The 17,731-nt window shown below is 34.3% G+C and overlaps 2 protein-coding genes across 3 annotated transcripts; one reads left to right on the forward strand and one right to left on the reverse strand.

Moving 5' to 3' along the window:
* Positions 1 to 959: 959 nt before the first annotated feature.
* LOC120270525 (oxysterol-binding protein-related protein 1D) lies at positions 960 to 11,239 on the reverse strand. The gene is given in 10 exon segments (XM_039277557.1): positions 960 to 1,386; positions 1,555 to 1,899; positions 3,489 to 3,797; positions 4,002 to 4,157; positions 5,437 to 5,912; positions 8,052 to 8,133; positions 8,697 to 8,825; positions 8,827 to 9,057; positions 10,525 to 10,647; positions 10,649 to 11,239. Coding segments are annotated over 10 exon segments (2,337 nt in total). The 5' UTR covers positions 10,967 to 11,239; the 3' UTR covers positions 960 to 1,218.
* Positions 11,240 to 14,299: 3,060 nt separating this feature from the next.
* On the forward strand, positions 14,300 to 17,052 carry LOC120270934. Of its 2 annotated transcripts, XR_005539721.1 has the most exons (4): positions 14,300 to 15,020; positions 15,117 to 15,256; positions 15,850 to 15,984; positions 16,805 to 16,886. XR_005539721.1 is itself a non-coding variant. In XM_039278011.1 (3 exons), the coding sequence occupies exons 1-3, from the start codon at positions 14,301 to 14,303 to the stop codon at positions 16,929 to 16,931; spliced, it is 987 nt and encodes a 328-aa protein (XP_039133945.1). In that variant the 5' UTR covers position 14,300; the 3' UTR covers positions 16,932 to 17,052. The 2 variants fall into 2 exon arrangements, 1 of the variants encoding a protein (XP_039133945.1); XM_039278011.1 differs by lacking the exon at positions 15,850 to 15,984 and having other exon boundaries at positions 16,805 to 17,052.
* The last annotated feature ends 679 nt before the right edge of the window (positions 17,053 to 17,731 follow it).

Consider the following 17,731-nt stretch of genomic DNA (forward strand, 5'->3'; position numbering starts at 1 on the left):
ATATTTAATGAAGCAAAAAGCTAGATGGGGTCTAGCCAATAGAATCCCTGAAAAACAAATGGTAATAATATTTCTTATTTACTGAAAATAAATAAAGAGTCACATGAACACTACTTGTACTCCCCCAATTTTAAAAAAATGTATAATTACTAAAATACCCTTATAGAAATCATATTTCCATATACAACGCCACAAAATATTTGCCTTTCATGAAATGTTTACAAGTGAAGAGAGTAGGGAGAGATGGGTATTTTTGTCTTTTGATAAAATTTTTCATCCTGGAGTTGCATACTTATTATATAAGGTTTCTAGTTTTACCAAGCACAAAGACATAGATTTGATGATCCATGTTAAGTCATTAAAATACCATTTCTGTTGGAGTTGAAGCGAGCCAATAAATAAATAAAGGTATAAAAGATCAAATTAGTCCCTTTATTTTATGTTTTCCATCTTTTTAGTCCCTCTAATATAAAATTTGCCTTTTTAGTCCTCAGATGTTTAGCATTTTAAATCTTTTAAATGTAAAATCCGAGCTTTTGGGTTACCAGTATTCTAGCATTTTCATCTTTTTAATCCCTCCAGGTTCAGTACATCCGGAATGACCAAAAAGACAAATCCAGTCGATTGGAGGGGCTAAAAAGCAAAAAATCGTGTAATCTGAAAGACAAAAAAGATAAATTTTATATTAAAGGGATTAAAAAGTAGAAAAACGTAAAATACGAATGACCATTATAATATTTTAACCATAAATAAATAAATAAACAATTTAAGTTCAAGAATCAAATGCTCCATTTGAACTCACAAAGGAACTTGGATTAAAAACACTCAAATAATTTCATCCATAAACAAGAAATGTAAAGCACAATAAATACATACATATATATATATAACAGTAATGATCTAATATAGTAATAAAAGAGAACATCATGCCCATCTAAGCTAATTCTTTGAGCAAGAACTAAAAATAACAAAATTCAAACATCAAGCTTCCATTTATAGCACAAAGTTGGTCTTTCAACTTAAATTCTATTTTTGGCAGAAAATGGAAACATGGCAAAGAGAACTTTCAATAATTTCATCCTATCATCTGTTAACACTAGTGTAGAAAGAAGACTATGGCAAAACATGTAGTAGGTATACAACAGAGTTCCCGAATCAGTATCGGAACGATACAATAAGGGGAACCGAAAGAAATATGCAAACAAAGCTCAAAAGATCTTACTCGACATAGATTTGGGTGGTGTGCTGCCTGAAAATATCCGGAATTCCATCCCATTTTCTTTGCTCTCTCGCTTCCCAGTAGCCCCCAACGTATCGGTAACAATCATCCTCGCTGTCTTTCCTGAACCACCTCGGCTGCCATCCTTTTTCCTGCATTCTTCTCGCCTGTATCGGGTACAATATTGACAAATTCAACAGCATTGAATTTTTTTCTTTTCATTAACATGGCAATTTACATGACATTGATAAAAGAACATTTACTTCAAAAGATAGTGAAGTTGACTGTGCAGTCATAAAATCATTGACATATTTGAAAAAGGGTATGAATTTTACCTGTCTTTGTGAATTCTCAAGCCTGAGCTTCTCGGCATTGGCTAACTCATATTCGCCATTTTCTAAATGCCGCTGATCAGGCCTGAGACGAGAATCAGTTGGAGGCAACTTCTCTAACAAACTAGGTGCCAACTCGTTCAATGAGATAGCAAAGGGTGTAAGGTTGTATCGTGTTTGATTCACGGTCTTGTGTCGCTCCCAGAGAAGTACTGCTTCTGACATTGGATCATATCCCTTCGGCTTTGTACTTGGGTCCCCAAGTACATAGTACATAGCTTCATCCCATTTCCCTATCAGCATGGCAACCTTGTTCCCAGTTTTGTTGTCTTGAACAAATCCATGCACCTTGATGTTTGCATATAAAATAATTAACAGGCAGAAAATGAAGATAAGAAAGCATAAAAAAGATTATACAGTGTGATAAGCTTAATATCAGAATTATCCATAATGGAAATTCACTTTTCATCTAGTTAAAAAAAAACAACTAATTAGGCTCTGTTTAGATTGAGGAAAATAGAGAAAAAAAAGATGGGAGAAAAAGGCTAGAAAAACAGATCTTCACTAGAACTTTCATCTTCCTAGCTAGTTTGTTTTCCTTCATCTAACCAAAACTAACTCAATCCATAAAGATTACGTCGAAGGAAATTGAATTTCCACTAATAAACATCTAACACCATCTTGCCTGATAAGCAAAGTTGGTAAAGGTGTCCACTGATTAGTTGTTGATAGTGAATTGCTTGAATAATGCTTGTTAATCTTGTTCAGAAAACAATAAAATGTCAGATATTAATATGTGAACAGAATGATTAAAACTTCCCCAGATGGCCCAATTATGATAATGCTTTTGATGCTAACAAAGGAAAATTATGCTTGTTTGCTGAAGAAAAGTTTTCAGAAACACAATTTAGACTGTTGGTCATTTTCCTGCTCCAGTAAACATGCAGATAGTAATTGCAATTCTACGGGTTAAAACCTGACAGTGCCAGATCAAAAAGCCAAGCAAAATTGTAGTAAAAAAATTAAATGAATGAAAAGAGTTTTGCCGGCCAATCCCAGAAAAATAGTGATATTACATGCCACATCCTGACTTTTCAATTACCACTTGCCACGCCTCTAATTTTATTTTACTTGCCCCCCCTTGAAATAACTTTTGATGTTTTCTCTTGACTTAAAATGTTTTTTTTAACTCTTTTGTTTATATAAAATGGCTTTTGTAATATATATCATTAGATATTAGGTATAAAACACGAGGAAACTTTTCTATGTTTAATTAAAAAATCCATGATTTCGTAATAAAATCAATTACATATCTAATATTTAATGATATGCACCACAAAAGAGGTTTTATATAAATCAATAAATAAATAAAAAGGAAAATTATCTCAAGTTAAGCATCCAAAATTGTTTAAGGACTGGCAAGTGAAACAAAATTAAAGGTGGGGTGGCAAGTAATATTTAAAAAAAAATCTGGGATGGCAAGGAAAAACCTAATAAATGAATGAGTGGTGATTCAGACTTATGTGAAGCATATGATGGCATGAAAACGAAACCTGACTGAAGATATTCACTCATCAAATAATGCCACAGTTTATTAACAGATAGATAAGTAAGACAATGTATCTGACCGTGGCATATATACACTACTGTCAAGCAGGCACCCCCATATATGCAGGTGCATCTGCTGATACCTAAACCAGGTTTCCAAAGCATGGAAAGTAACATAGTTTCTCTAGGATATCTACATATGACTAGGAATATGCTAACAGCAGTGAGACTACTAAACAAACTTGTTTCAATGGGATTACTGATTCTCCAAAGCAAAGGTCGTTATTTCAAATCCTATGAGTGATAGAACAAGCACATTGAAGAAGCCAAGAAAAATTAGCAGCTAAGGCCATTTATCTGTTTCTTTAAAATTGAAAATTCGACGATACCTGATGAGGATTTCGGTCAATGATAGATTGTTCTTTGAACTTCAGTTTGCAAGAGTACTGTCCACTACCTTTTATGCGCATGGTACCATAATGATCGCAATAGATTTTTCCCAGTATAATGTTATAGATGGAAGTGGTAACTTTACTCCACTGAAATTTCTCACCATCCTCAAACTGCAGGGTCAGAACACCTATAGGATCAAGCTGAATAGACCGACCCCAGAACTTCCCTCTAAGGTTGGAATCACCCCAAAATTTCCATCCCATACCGTCACAATGACAAGCAACAACCATTGGGTGGTGACTAACCTGAAACCACAGAAATATTTTATCATTGGAAAAGAATTAAATCCATGTCATGACCACAGCATTGTCAAAAAAATAGACACAACATAAAACTAGAAAGCAATTTTCTGGTTCTATAGACAGTAGAGAACAAATATACATGAATCAGGAATTCCAGTTCAGGGAAAATAGAATAATGAACCAAGCAAGAAAGGAAAGAAGTATAACCTTTTCAGAAAAGAAGCGAAGACCTTTATCAGGATAATCACCCTCATATGTCTCTCCTAGGAGAGGGTTAAAGGGTTTGCATTGCCTACCTTCTGTTGAAGCATATCCAGAAACAGCAAAGGCCGCAATGTTAAGAATCCTCATTAAATTGTTTCCCTGTATGAAGAACATTCAACCTTTTAATTTTTTTTCAATGCCATACATACTTTTAAGAGGAATAAACAGGTGTTCATAGAACAGTTATCATTTGAAATATCACGAACATCAAAAGTTAAATGTAAATATCATTGAAAATATCAATTTAATAGCTGTCTTTCTGAAAATACAGTTACAATATTCAGTGAAGGTAATTTTCCATGTTGACCTATATATTAACTTGAAGATGAGGATAGTAGATAGCTAGAGAAGGAAGCAAGGAGAACTTCTTGCCTTCACTGGATGGTCCTACAAGGAAGGCTGACAATGCAAGACACACAAGACATACTAGGAGTATGCATACAAGGAAAAAACAGCAAAAATTGGAACATAAGGGGCACAGAGGTCAGGTGGTAGAAACTGAATTGAAAGATAATATCATCAGATTTAGTTTAAGTCAAGGGAATTGGAACTCAGAAAAGGAGAAACTTGTTTTGAGTTTTGCGATCCAATGAGAACTTCATGGACTAATGGATCAATAGAGGATTTCTTAGATAACATAAACTCAAAAGAAACTACTTGTATAAATGTTGCTAGTGGAATAGAATTACAAAGGCAATCAAGGACAAAAAATTTTCTGCTGGCAGCTGAAAGTGGAATGTTTAGGATGCCCAAAAAAATGATTAGTTATGTGGGGAATGTTCCAACATTTTTAAAGTAATTTTTCGTGAAAAAAGCTTTTTATACAAGCTAGGTTTAGCAAACAGGCTTCGCAACAGATCTATCATTAAATTGGGAAGTTGACTTGGTAAACCTAATTTGTACAAGTAGCAGTACTCAATTTACATAAGAAGCCTCTAAGTTCTAAAAAGTTTCAGCATCACTCTGGATTTTGTTCCAAAATACTTCTGTCATTACAAATTAACTAAACTTAGCGCATAGCATTCTTGTAAAAGGCAAGGTTCTACTTATAAAAATCAACACCTCTCTCATCCTGTATAACATGACAACTGAATAAATCTTCTAGATTATACTGATAAAGAATGCTTGGATATCAAGACAACTGATAAGTAAATTAATTGGCAGCGCGAGCACTATCCAAGTTATTAGAATTGCTCAGCCAAAATAGTAAGCAGAAAATAGCAACCTGAAATAGGAAAAATGTAGCATAATACTTAGTGGTAAAAGAAAAGAAACTAATGTCAAGCTTCATATATGTCTTTAAGTTTAAGCTAGCAAGATAGTAAGCAGAATGGCAATTATTAAATTGTAATGTTTCTTGAGGTTTAGAGACAGAGACCTGCTTGCCCCATTCCAGTGCTCGATCAACCAAGTATGAATACTCAAGATCTTCAAAGCATTTTTGCAAGGAAGAAAGAGGCTCGTTAAAGTACACAGGAAGACACACACCCGAAAGATCTTTACCTATATTCTCTTTGATTATTGACCAAAGTCCAACAGGTTTCTCTTTTTCCTTTGGCTCAGGTAATTTTTTTCTCCTCTTTACAAATGGATACTCCGGAATCTTGACTCCAACAGAATTTCCATGCATAACATCAGAAGAAGTTGAATCCCTTCCATATGGCAAGTAAAAACAATTATTACCCATAGAATCTCTACTGCGATAAGAGCCACTTCTCAGGGATTCAGAAGATAAGAAATCACTTGTGTCAAAATAAATTCCATCCTCTTCATCAGTCTCCACATCTGCACCCTGACTTTCATTATCCGCGTCAGAATCAGATGCACTTCCCTCTGACATAACTGAATAAAAATCTGTAAATAAAGAACAAGGATGAACAGCATGATTAGATAAATAATACTGCAAAAGTAAATTGTACATAGATATGGGAAGTATAAATCACCATAACAAACTCTAACATATCTACAAAACAACCATAATAGAGCACAAAACCAGAACATCATACAAATCTACGTAGAAAAAAGGTGATTCAAATACATAAATATATATCAAAAACCATAGATCTATATTATGATGGATAGATAGATTTCATTTTTGTATTAAGGGAAGTTTTAACAACTCATACATTAACAAAATTTTCAGGCGGGACAAAGTAAATTGGAGTTAAAAATTCCGAAAGCATCTTTCCCTAAATAAAGTATGTTCTCGAACAATATCTATGTGGCTAACACGCTTATACTAAATAGTGGCCCATGTAAAAAAAAACACGACATTACTGATGATAGTATAGCACACCTTAGGTTATGTTTGGTTGGTGAATTAAGGCAGGAAAGTTTTTATATGAGCTGAGCACACTTTACTTTTAATTAAAACTAATCAAAATTAAATATTTTAAACTTAAAATTTTCACCTTTTTGGTTAATAACAAGTATTTACTAATACTGATATTAATTTAAAAAAATCAATAAATAATTTAAAGAATTTTTATAAAATACGAATATGATGACTCAAAATTGTTTGATTGAATAGCTTAACAAACTCACTAACCAAACAAGCCCTTAATAACTTAAATTAGAGGAGCTGGGAACATCATATTGGCAGTAAAAATCTAAAAAGCATCAATAAAAAATAGCAAGAACCAAACTGTTTAAGTGTGGCTTCAAACTTTCAAATAGTTTTCAAGTTGGTCTAATTGGGTAGTGAGTTTTCAAATCTCAAGATCCCTAAAAAACATCATAAAAGACTGTAGACCTTGTGAAGATGAACTGCTCAAACAATCCATTTGAATAGAGTGTTTTCAATCAACCACTGTTGTAGTTTCACTGTTTGTACAATCAAAGATCTAAAAACTTCTTTAGGCTCAACCAAGAATTTGTTGGAGAACTTTGAGTCCTGCAATAATTAGTATTTAAGAAAGCATATCATTTTTTGTCATGTGATATGGATGTGGAATGTTGCTAGAATCTGCAGAGTAAATGGACATGGCGGTGTCTTGGAAATATGATGATTTACTTAATTTGAATCTTATAGTTAAAATTATATCAAATTTATCTTATCTTAATTTATATAATTTATTATTGAATTTATTTGTTGGCTCATTATTTAATATGCTCTCTACTGGAACAATATCATAGCTTTCTTCTTTTAAATTATGATGTAGTTTATCTTGGCGAAGAGCGATAACCTAACACTCTCAGACGATGTAGTTTATCTCATTTATATTTTATTAGCAACAAATCTAAATAAATCGAGAAAATTATCCAGGTTAAGTTGCATCACGAAAAAAGAGCCAGCAGCCATGTCTGCGGTCCTTTCCTACTGCAAATTTGTGTTGGCGAAGATTAGATTCTCATCCGCTCAACATCAAAGGGTAAAGCTTTCTCAAGCCTTGAATGTCGCTTGATATGGGGGCATGTAATAGAAAATTGCCAAAAGGATTCAGATAAAAATAACAAGGAGGTTTAAAAAATAAAATAAAATAACAAGGTGCACCTGAACCAATCTTTAATCTCAGAACCAATTGAGTGGTGGCTTGCATGTGAATAAGATGGCCTAAAGCATATGCCATCTAACATTTCAAAATGATTAGACATACACCACTGCCTGTATCTATGATGACCTAGAAACGCATATTTTATAGCAAAAAACAGAGAATCCTAAACCTCATAGGCTCATAGCATCATCAGAATAGAAAAGTGATGCATTTCTAACAAAATTTTGATAGATACTATTATAGAAAATTTTTAAATAAAAAACATTTAAACTTTGATCCACTAAATCTAAATACTCACAAAAAAATTATGTCACGGAAAGATGCAAGATTACAAATTTTCACTATAGCTAATAAATAAGATTTTGGGTGAGCATGAAGTGTGACCCGATATTATACTGCAGGCTGAAGTTAGAGAAATGAAGAGAATGGTAAACAGAAGCCACCTTTAATTATATATCATGGAGCCTAAATTAAGAAAATGATTTAAAGCAATACTGACCACTAAATCTTCCATTCAGCATATGTGAATCCCGCTCCTTGGTTTCATCAATTACCGTGGTTTCCAGCTCTACCTTTTCTGTCTGCAAAATATGCAAAGGAAATATTACTTATAGTGATCGGTTCCATATGCTAACATAACAATATGGATGTAAGTCAGATATCCAACCATAAGACCGTCAGATCAATAAGCTAGGAAGGTTTCTATAAGAAAAGAAAAATGAAAAAAATAAATCAGACTAACCCAGGACCATCCAAATCTATCATGGGAAATTCCACCCACTAAACATTGAATTTATCTCAATTTTTGTTATAAAGGTGAAAATTTGTTTACATCACACTTGTGAGGTTTATTGCTCTAATATTTTATCTAATCCATAGCAGTCACAGCTCAAAGCTATTTATAAATAATGTGTTAAAAAATGATGTTGATAAAAATTGAATAATTTGTGTAGAGGTCCCCACAGAAAAATATGTAAAAGACTAACTTAAACAAGGACTCACACATTGAGAAGCAAAATGTAACATCCTGATAAAGCTAAAAATTGCTTTGAGGAAAAATTTTCAGGTAAATGAAATTAAAGGCAATTTAGAGAAAATATTCTCAGGAAAGTATTTCACTAAAGATAATCAGAAGAAAATCTACCTCTAACTGTCTAAGTCTATCTAGTAAGAGGATATGTTTTTGTTGAAGAGACTTCAAATGGTTGTGTAGCTCAGAAAGTTCTAATAGCATGATGGACTCACACTCCTTGATCGCCATTTCACCAAGCTCTTTCCTGCTGTAATCGTCCTCGTAGCTTCTCAGTTGAGACAGTAATATCTAAAGATGGATCAAAGTCACTGCTTGTCGTCAGCACACGAGGAAATAACTCTTTTGCAGACAGCAATGCCTCAATCCATGCACTCCGATCTTCTCTACAATCACTCCGTAAATGAAGTGTTTTTGTACCAGTGAAAATGTAAAGCCTTTTATCATCTGACTTGCTAGCTCGAATTGAGGAAACCTGAATGTAATATTTTATGTTCAGTTATTGAAACATACCATCAGATAATCACAAAGAGGGTTATGTAAATAAATCAACAACCGCATAAAAAATATTTATCATGACACCAAATACTTATTATTATAATGTTATTGACAGTAATGAGCCAATGCAGAGGAACCAAATTAATGCAATACTTTCAGACTAGAAGCTGGTCAGTTGTAGAGGTCAAATTTCACTTACACATTAGAAATAGCACTATATTTCAGCAAAAATGCAGAACCCAACCTTACGAACTATAATTTTGAAAGAATACTAGTGTTTGAAGAACTATTACCATCATAGGTTGATCCATGGAATTCACTTTTGTATTAAAGTTACACCACTACCAGGTGAAGCCAATAAAATTTGGTTTTTTAAGCGTGATTAGATTCATAGAGTCATCAATTTGATCAAGAACAATCTACGTTTCTAGCCTTCTACCTTCTCCAACACATTTTTCTCAGGCTACTTCAATAATTCATATTAGTCTTCTAGATGAAGTTGACTCTGTTCCTTTCATCCAAAACCATATGCAAGAATCTTAGAGCACTTCAACTGTTTCCTTCAATTCATCATATCCTCTGGGCCTAAAGCAGAAAGTTCCTACATCAGTCCGATTACTCACCAAAGATATTTCATATAAAAGTCAACAAAACACATCTTAATAATCATATAAGAATTTTGTGGTGTGAAACCATAAAAATACCAAAGTAGAAAGATTGATTTCTGAATTTCGAGGGTAGTTATCAATTTGACATCAGAGCTTCTCACTAAGTTCAGAAATTAAGGCTCAGAGGTCTTGATTCATAACTCAGAAAGCTGTAGGGTCCAGAAGCACCCAAACATCACTCACAAGGGTAATAATGAAATGAATGCTTATGTCCATACCATCATCTCTACACAACTACAAAACAAATGTTATCATAAAGGTACTTCAATGCAGGCTTATTTGCGACTTCAATTATCATCAGAAAAGTAACTACCTAGTTTCATAGCCTGCAAAGCCAAAAATGAACATTGAAAACAAACAACGACAAAGCCGTGACACAGTTAATTATGAGCCAAAAGGCCATGACATGAAACTGGAACAAACACTAGTGCACAGTGTTAACACATGTAGCATCATATGGCAGACAACTGTTAAAAACAGAGCTTAAAAGCGGGGAAAAGAACACCATCAGAAGCTCAAATAATGGAGAATGCACACACGTAATCCAGAGACGAACTACTATACACTGAGCTAGTTCAAGACACGCTTTTGCAGCATTGGCATTGCAAGCAATCAAATCTCACCACTAAAAGGCCGGGTTTTTTCACTAAAGGCACTTTTTTTTTTGCAGCACCCCATCCACAAACCACAAACTAAACATCCCAACTACAAATCATCAGAAACCAAATAAAAACAAGAACAACAGAACAGAACAAAACAGAGTGGAGCAATCAAACCTTCAAATGTATCTCCCCAAAAGGCTTCCACTCCTTCACAGGCACCCCATTCCCTTGCTCTTTCCTCACCCTCCTCATCGAATCCTCCCCGATCACCCTCACCCCAAACCTCACAAGACGGCCCCATCGATATCTTATCCGGCCCATGCACCTTATAGTAAGAAAGCACCCCATCCCTCAACACAAACCACCTCGCCCTCCACCCCTTCCCATAGTTCACCCACTTATACAAAATCCCCGCCACCTCCTCCCCCTTAAACTCCAAATCCACCACCGGCATTGGACTCGACGGTGCCGTCCCCTGCTTCATCAGCGAATTCCTCGCCGGAACATCGATCCCAAGCCCAACCGGCAGCTTGCTCGTCTTCAACGCCACCACAGGCTGGCTCCTCTTCTCCCCTGGTTCCAGCGACACTGGCGCAATGCAGCACAACGGATTCATCCCTCTCCGATCTCCGATCAATGAACAATAACAACAAATCTATCAAAACAAAGAGATCAAGCCCTTCATGGATCGGATCTGGCGAGAAGAATAGGAGAAGAAGAAGAAGAAGAGAGAGAGATGGGTTTAAAAGCGAGCACTGGCGTTGCAGTGTGGCAGCGGGAGCAGCAATGAAAGCAGAGCTGGGCCGGGCTCTGCAAAGCTGGGCGCGTTCTCAGATGCCTTGCAGATCCATTAACACCGCTCTCTCGTCCTGAGCTAGTTATTGCCATGGTTCGGTTCTCTACCCTGAACCGAACCGAACCGAAATTGATTGAACCAAGATCCATTATCAAGATGGAACAGAACTTGATGGTGCGAGGGCTGAAGCCTAAAAACAAAAAACAAAAAAATAAAAAAATAATCTAACAAAATAATTATTTTAATGAAGAATAATGTGTTAATATAACCAAAATTTGAATACACATATTAAAAAATATATAAAGTATAATTTAAAATTTTGTTATTACCGATACCAAATATATGAGATTTTCCAATAATTCAACTCATAAGAATACATCTTAAGTTTGTATTTTTTTTTTAAATATGGTAAAATTGATCTCAAACTATTGTTTATAAAAAACTTTTGTTGTTTCACTATAGCATATATGGTATATTATAACATATATGCCTATATGTTAAGCCTCATGATCAATTCAATTTTTTTTTAAATTAATAAAATTTGTATATAAAATTTATTTTATTAAAATTTTGAAGTAGTAGTAATTTTTAAATTAAAAAATAAAATATGAAAAAAAATGCACCAAGTGGGATTTGATCTTGGGTGGATCAGAAGATCCCAAATGACCCACTAACCACTCAAGCACACCCATATTCCATACTTTTATATGTCAAAATATTATATTTTACATGAAATTAAATATAGAAAAATCGAAAACTACCAAATTTTATATTGTTTAAAAAGTATTTTTTCCGGCCTTGGTTCCGCCCCTGTCCATTATTAATATTTTTATTCTTTTAATTATGAAAAAAAGCAGGTACTCAGTACTCTATAGAGATGAAAACAGTTCAATTAATCAAATACAAAAAATTATAAGGAAATGGAAGGTGAACCGAAATCGAACCCACCGGTTCAATTAACCCAATTCTTCTCCGTGTTTTGAAGCTTTGGAACCTTACGAGAGCCAGGCTACGCCATTATGTAGAACGAATCAATGTTCGCCACGTGGAAGCATCCACGTATTACGTCATAAAGGTTTCTGTCCCTCTCTTGGGTGGCAACGCTACGATGAGGTCCGGCCAGGTCTACGTCTAGGTCCCACCACGCTTGCGCCTGCGGAGCATTATAGTTAAGCTGCCATTGTGCTATCAAGGCAATGGGGTTAAAGATAATACTGTTCTCTGTCAGGGAAGGGTTTACGTCGTTTGGGTGTGACCGCGGAGTAGAGGAACGCGGGATGGTTAGTTTTGGAAGCCCGAAAAAGAAGGCATCGTTGTGAAGCGCATTATGCCAATTGCTGGACTTACATAGTTACATTTGTCACACAACTCACAAGGTTGCGCTGCGCGTCTCTTTCTCAAGGTAGTCAGATCCGGATCCACCCGATTGGTTCAATTGGAAAAATTAAAAATCGGCCATATAACCTGTCAGAGTATATCCTATTGAACCCGGTATAAAAAAATCTGATGTTAACCCGGTGACCAGGAGCTGTTCAACAGAGAACCGATTGACCCAGCCGGGTCAATCGGTCATAATGTTAAAATTTTTTTTAGTATATTTAATATTTTATTATTATTTTTTCATTAGAAACCACAAAATCATGCATATTTATTAATGTTAATTTTTAATTTATAATCAATAAAATAGAATTATATATATCATAAACATACCAACAAAAATTAACATTTAAAAATAAAACCCATTAATATGCTATGTAAATACTTTATAAAAAATTAATTTATTAAAAAAATAAAACAATAAATGAGTGCAATTTTATTATAAAATATAAAAATAAAATATTTTAACTAAATAAAAATATAAGAAAATTTAAAACAAAATAAAAACTCAATTGAGATTGGGTAAGTTATATACTTTATTGATAAAATATATCACCCATATACAAGGATAAAAATTAGTGAATTAAATTTCTTATCTATCTAACAAAATCAACCAATAAACAAATAAATAAATAAAAAACACCAAGAGAAGTTCGATAATTATATATTAATATATTAAATTTGTAAATATTTTAAAAACTTAAAAATAAATGACATAATTAGAACACACTAGTGGATTTAAAGTCATTTATCAATTTAAATATCAAATTTGAGTAGTTTTTATATTATGAGTATGGTTTTAATATTATATTTGTTTATTATTAATTATTATAATATTTTTTATATTTTATTATTGACCTCGGTTCAACCCGATCGAACCCATTGACCCCTGACCCCTGGACTTAACCGGGTCAATGCCCGGACCGGGTCTACAACCTTGCTAATTCTTTTCGGTTTTTTTAATTTTATTTTATTACTTTATTATTTTTTCTTTATTTTTATTTTTGATTTTTTGCATTGCTTTTGTTTTTTATTGATTCTTTTCATAATGCATTATTCAAAATTTAAAATTCTCGCCAATTTATTTTTTATTTTAATAATTACCCAAATTATCCAAATTTTATGTTTATTGGTGCTTTCACTAATAATATTTCTTGTTGGCTTTATGCTAAGTACCAAATCCCATCATAATTAGTTAATTACTATTAATTATTTAATACTTTATTTAAAAATTAAATTGCAATCACCATAATTAAGATAATTTTATTTTGAGATAATACGAAAGGAGATTAGAATAGCTTGGACGTTCTTCATGTTAGGGTCAATGTGAAAAAGATGAAATTATGTCCTATTAATCCAAATTAATTAGAGACTTAAATTAACATCTAGTTGGCATAAGAAAAAAAAAATTTATGTGAAAAGTCAGTTTTGCCCTATCACATAAGAAACACAGACGGCATTGACAGCTCTTTCTTGATTTGCAAAAATAAAAAAACCACAAAATATTTAATTGTAAAAAAAATCATGTGTGTTTTTATTTGCAAAAACCGAAAACCATTGAAAATAAATAAATAAATAAATAAATAAATAAATAAATAAAAGGTCGTGGAGGTGGTGATTAGGGGAAGGGCCCTTACTATAATATATTTAAATTTATTTTTCTTGACCTGCCCTGTTTAAAAGGGGTCTTAGAAGAATCCAGAAGTGTTAGTTCATTGCCCTTTCCTCCCAGGCCACATCCTCCTCCCGGCCAGCTTCCCACACACACACCAGGGTAATGAACTTATTCCGTAGGTCACTGCCCCTCCTCCGCCGCTCCATCTCCTCCAAGATCCCTTCTTCTCCCACACCCTATCTTCCTCCTTCTCTCGTATCCAACCCTAACCCCACCGCCGGACGTATCCCCAATCCATTCTTGACATGGCGCCGGTACAACAACCTCGATCAATGCCAGCCCCAAGAATGGTACCATAACCGCCTTGCCATCCTCCAACCCCTCGTTGTCCTTCTTGGTGTCATAGTTGGCGGCGGAGGCATCATCTATTACCGCTATTTTGAGACCGTCCCTTTCAGTACATGTAACTGCTCTCGCTTGGTCCTCCTCTCTCCTTCCGCTGAGCGAGAGCTCAGCAAGATCGTGTTTCAGGAGTTCAAGAACAGCCTCGAAGGCAGGATCCTCCCCACCAACCATCCCGATAGCATCCGAGTCCGCCGCATCTCCGAGAACATCATTGACGCCATTCAACCATGTCTCGAAAATGACAGGCGCCAGTACTGGGGCTATCTCAGGTCCGCTTTTGAGATCCTAGCTCATGATAAGCTTAAGGAGACTAGGACGGCGGCGGCGGAGGCGGAGGCCCAGAATTGGGAGGTGCTTGTGGTGAGTGATAAGACTTTCTATGCCTTTTGCCTTCCGTGTTGCAAGATTGTGGTTTCCACCGGAGCTCTTGATCATCTCAGGACGGATGCCGAGATCGCCACTTTGCTTGGGCGCGAGGTAACCCTTTTTTTTCTTCCTTGTTATTGATTGAAGTTGAGATGATTCTTTGAGCTTATCTTTTATTTGCTTTTTTTTTTTCTTCTTTTTTTGGAGGCTGCTCATGTCATTGCTCGCCATGGTGCGGAGATAGCTACAAAGGACTTGTGGTTGGATATTCATGCACCATGTCGTTGCTATGGTAGGGAATTATTAAATCCGTCTAAACTTCTGCAGCTACCGAAATTCTTCAAAAGGTATTTCAATTTTATTTCTTTGTGTAATTTTAACCTAATTCGGTGAATTGAACTTGGTCATTTCATTGTGGCTTATAATTGCTTTTTTGTTTTGATCCTGGCACTGTTTGTTTTGAGTTCATAGTGTCTTTGGAGAATATTTAACCATGACTATTCTATTTAAAAGTTTAATCAGCTAACTAAATTACATTTTCTTAATTTGTTGCATATGGATGAGATTGAACTCTACAATTATTCATACCTAACCTGATCAAATTCAAGGAAGTTAACTTTGCACGTAATTTAGATAGTCTTAAGTAATTGAGTTGGTGATACATTGGCTATTTGATATTGGATGAACTTCTTGGATCATAATATATCAATCTGCAGTGATACTTTGAGGGGAATGATCAAACTCCATATATAGTTTCTATCCCTTGTAAGAAGAGAGATAGAATTTCTTGAATTAACACATACGGGACTATTTGAGAAAAAAGGGTGACATACATGATGTTTTTGTGGGCAAAATAATTGATATTTCATGTTCCTGGCACACTAATGTTAGGGCCATGACATGCTAAGAACGATGATGCTTGTAAAATATACCCAATCAGGCACTTGAAGGACATTGTCGTGCGAGGCAAGAAAATGATAGAAAATTCTGCTTGGGATTGATGGAATTGGCCTTTACCAACTTTGTGCTGGTCTATAATACATTTTGTTGGAGGTGATTGAGCAAAGTGCCCAAGGTAGGTTTCTTACAAGGACATTATAGTATCAAACGTTTGCAGGAGGACTTGGGTTTTGTTTATAGTTTAATTGACTATTAAAAGACATTCTTGTTATCTTTTATTAATTTGCAACCCAAAACAGCAAAATCTGTGGAATAAAATCAACTAATATTTTTTCTTTCATACATTTTGTGGAAGATAAAAAATGAAAACTAGACAGCATGGACATTCTTCTGCAGTTACCAATAAATACATGCCATCTAAGAGTAACATGGATTATTATGTTGAAATATTTTCATTTGTTCAATTTCGAGAAGGATCATTCTACTTTATTCATTTCTCCTTTTTGCATCCCAACTTAATTATTGTGCTTCCTACATCCATTATGAAAAAAACCAAATTTCTAATTGAATAGGAAATGGACATTCAAAATGACTTGGAATGGCCACAAGTAATTCTGAAAGAGTTTTGAACAGTCATGTTAACTCCATGCTCATGGCATTAATTTTGTGCAATCTAGTACTATCTGGACTTTGATCTAGATAGTCACAATTGTACTCCATGGCAGTCTGCCAGACAATATGGCCTTATTATATATATCCTGTTTAAGGAAGAAGAGAAGTTAATTGACTATTATTAGTAAATGGTGACACCATCATCATTATCATCATCATCATCATGTCAGCATCAGAAGCATTTTTCTTCCTCCAATCGTGCAAATCAGGTTAAGGGTGGGCTGAGTTCCTCCACAGTTACAAGACTGTTGCCCTTGTTTTTATCTTGCATTTTCCTCTGCCTCTTTTACTTTAACAAATGATTTGTTTGTTTCGTTTGGCAGAATGAGAAGAGAGACAGATGATATAGGCCGCCTGTTGATGGCGCATGCTGGATATGACCCTAGTGTTGCACCAAGAGTTTATGAAAAACTTCAGGGGATCAATAGGTTTACTTTATGGGACTATTGAGAACCACTCATGTTTGCTTCTGATTTCCTTCTTAAATTGACCTTTCTTTAGTCTCTTCATGTTTCTATGCAGTACAAATTAGAGTTGCATCACTTAATCCACTTTCAGAAATATCGTAACATCCTATTTTGTTAAATTTATTTTACCTGCCATCATGGAAATTTAAATGTAGTATAACTTTTTCAATTAGGTTTGTTGGGCCGGGGATAATTTAGGGGTGCCATCGCCGGGGTGGGGGTTGATTCCCTGTCGGCGCCGGGGACAGGGATGGGGATACCCTACTGCCCCGCCCTGGTCTTGGAAATGTAATTTTAAATTATATATATATATATATATATATATTATGGTATAAGTTGCAAATATTTAAATAAACATTTTTAAAATCTCATTTACTTTTTAATTATCAAATTACTGCAGATAAAAAATGACAAAATAAAATTCTAGAGTTTAGATATTTATTATATATATTTGTTTCTTTTAAGTTATTTTAGATTATTAGTATAGTGGAATGATTTGTTCATAAAGATAAAACTTGAGTTAGCAGGGGCTGTAGCATTCAAAGAGATTGGTGAGTGAATTTTGTAGTTTTAGATTAAAAAAATCTGTATCAATCTATTTTTAAATATTAGAAATTTATTTTAAATGAAAAGTATTATTACAAGATAGTATGTTTTATATATTTCCAGATAATTGATTGATGTTAAATTGATTGTGTTAATTTTATTAAGATTGCAATTTATCTTTTGATAATGATTTGTTTGATACTAATGTATATCATAGATGATGTGTAACTTGATGGT

Source organism: Dioscorea cayenensis, chromosome 10 (genome assembly GCF_009730915.1).
Source record: "Dioscorea cayenensis subsp. rotundata cultivar TDr96_F1 chromosome 10, TDr96_F1_v2_PseudoChromosome.rev07_lg8_w22 25.fasta, whole genome shotgun sequence".
NCBI lineage: Eukaryota > Viridiplantae > Streptophyta > Magnoliopsida > Dioscoreales > Dioscoreaceae > Dioscorea > Dioscorea cayenensis.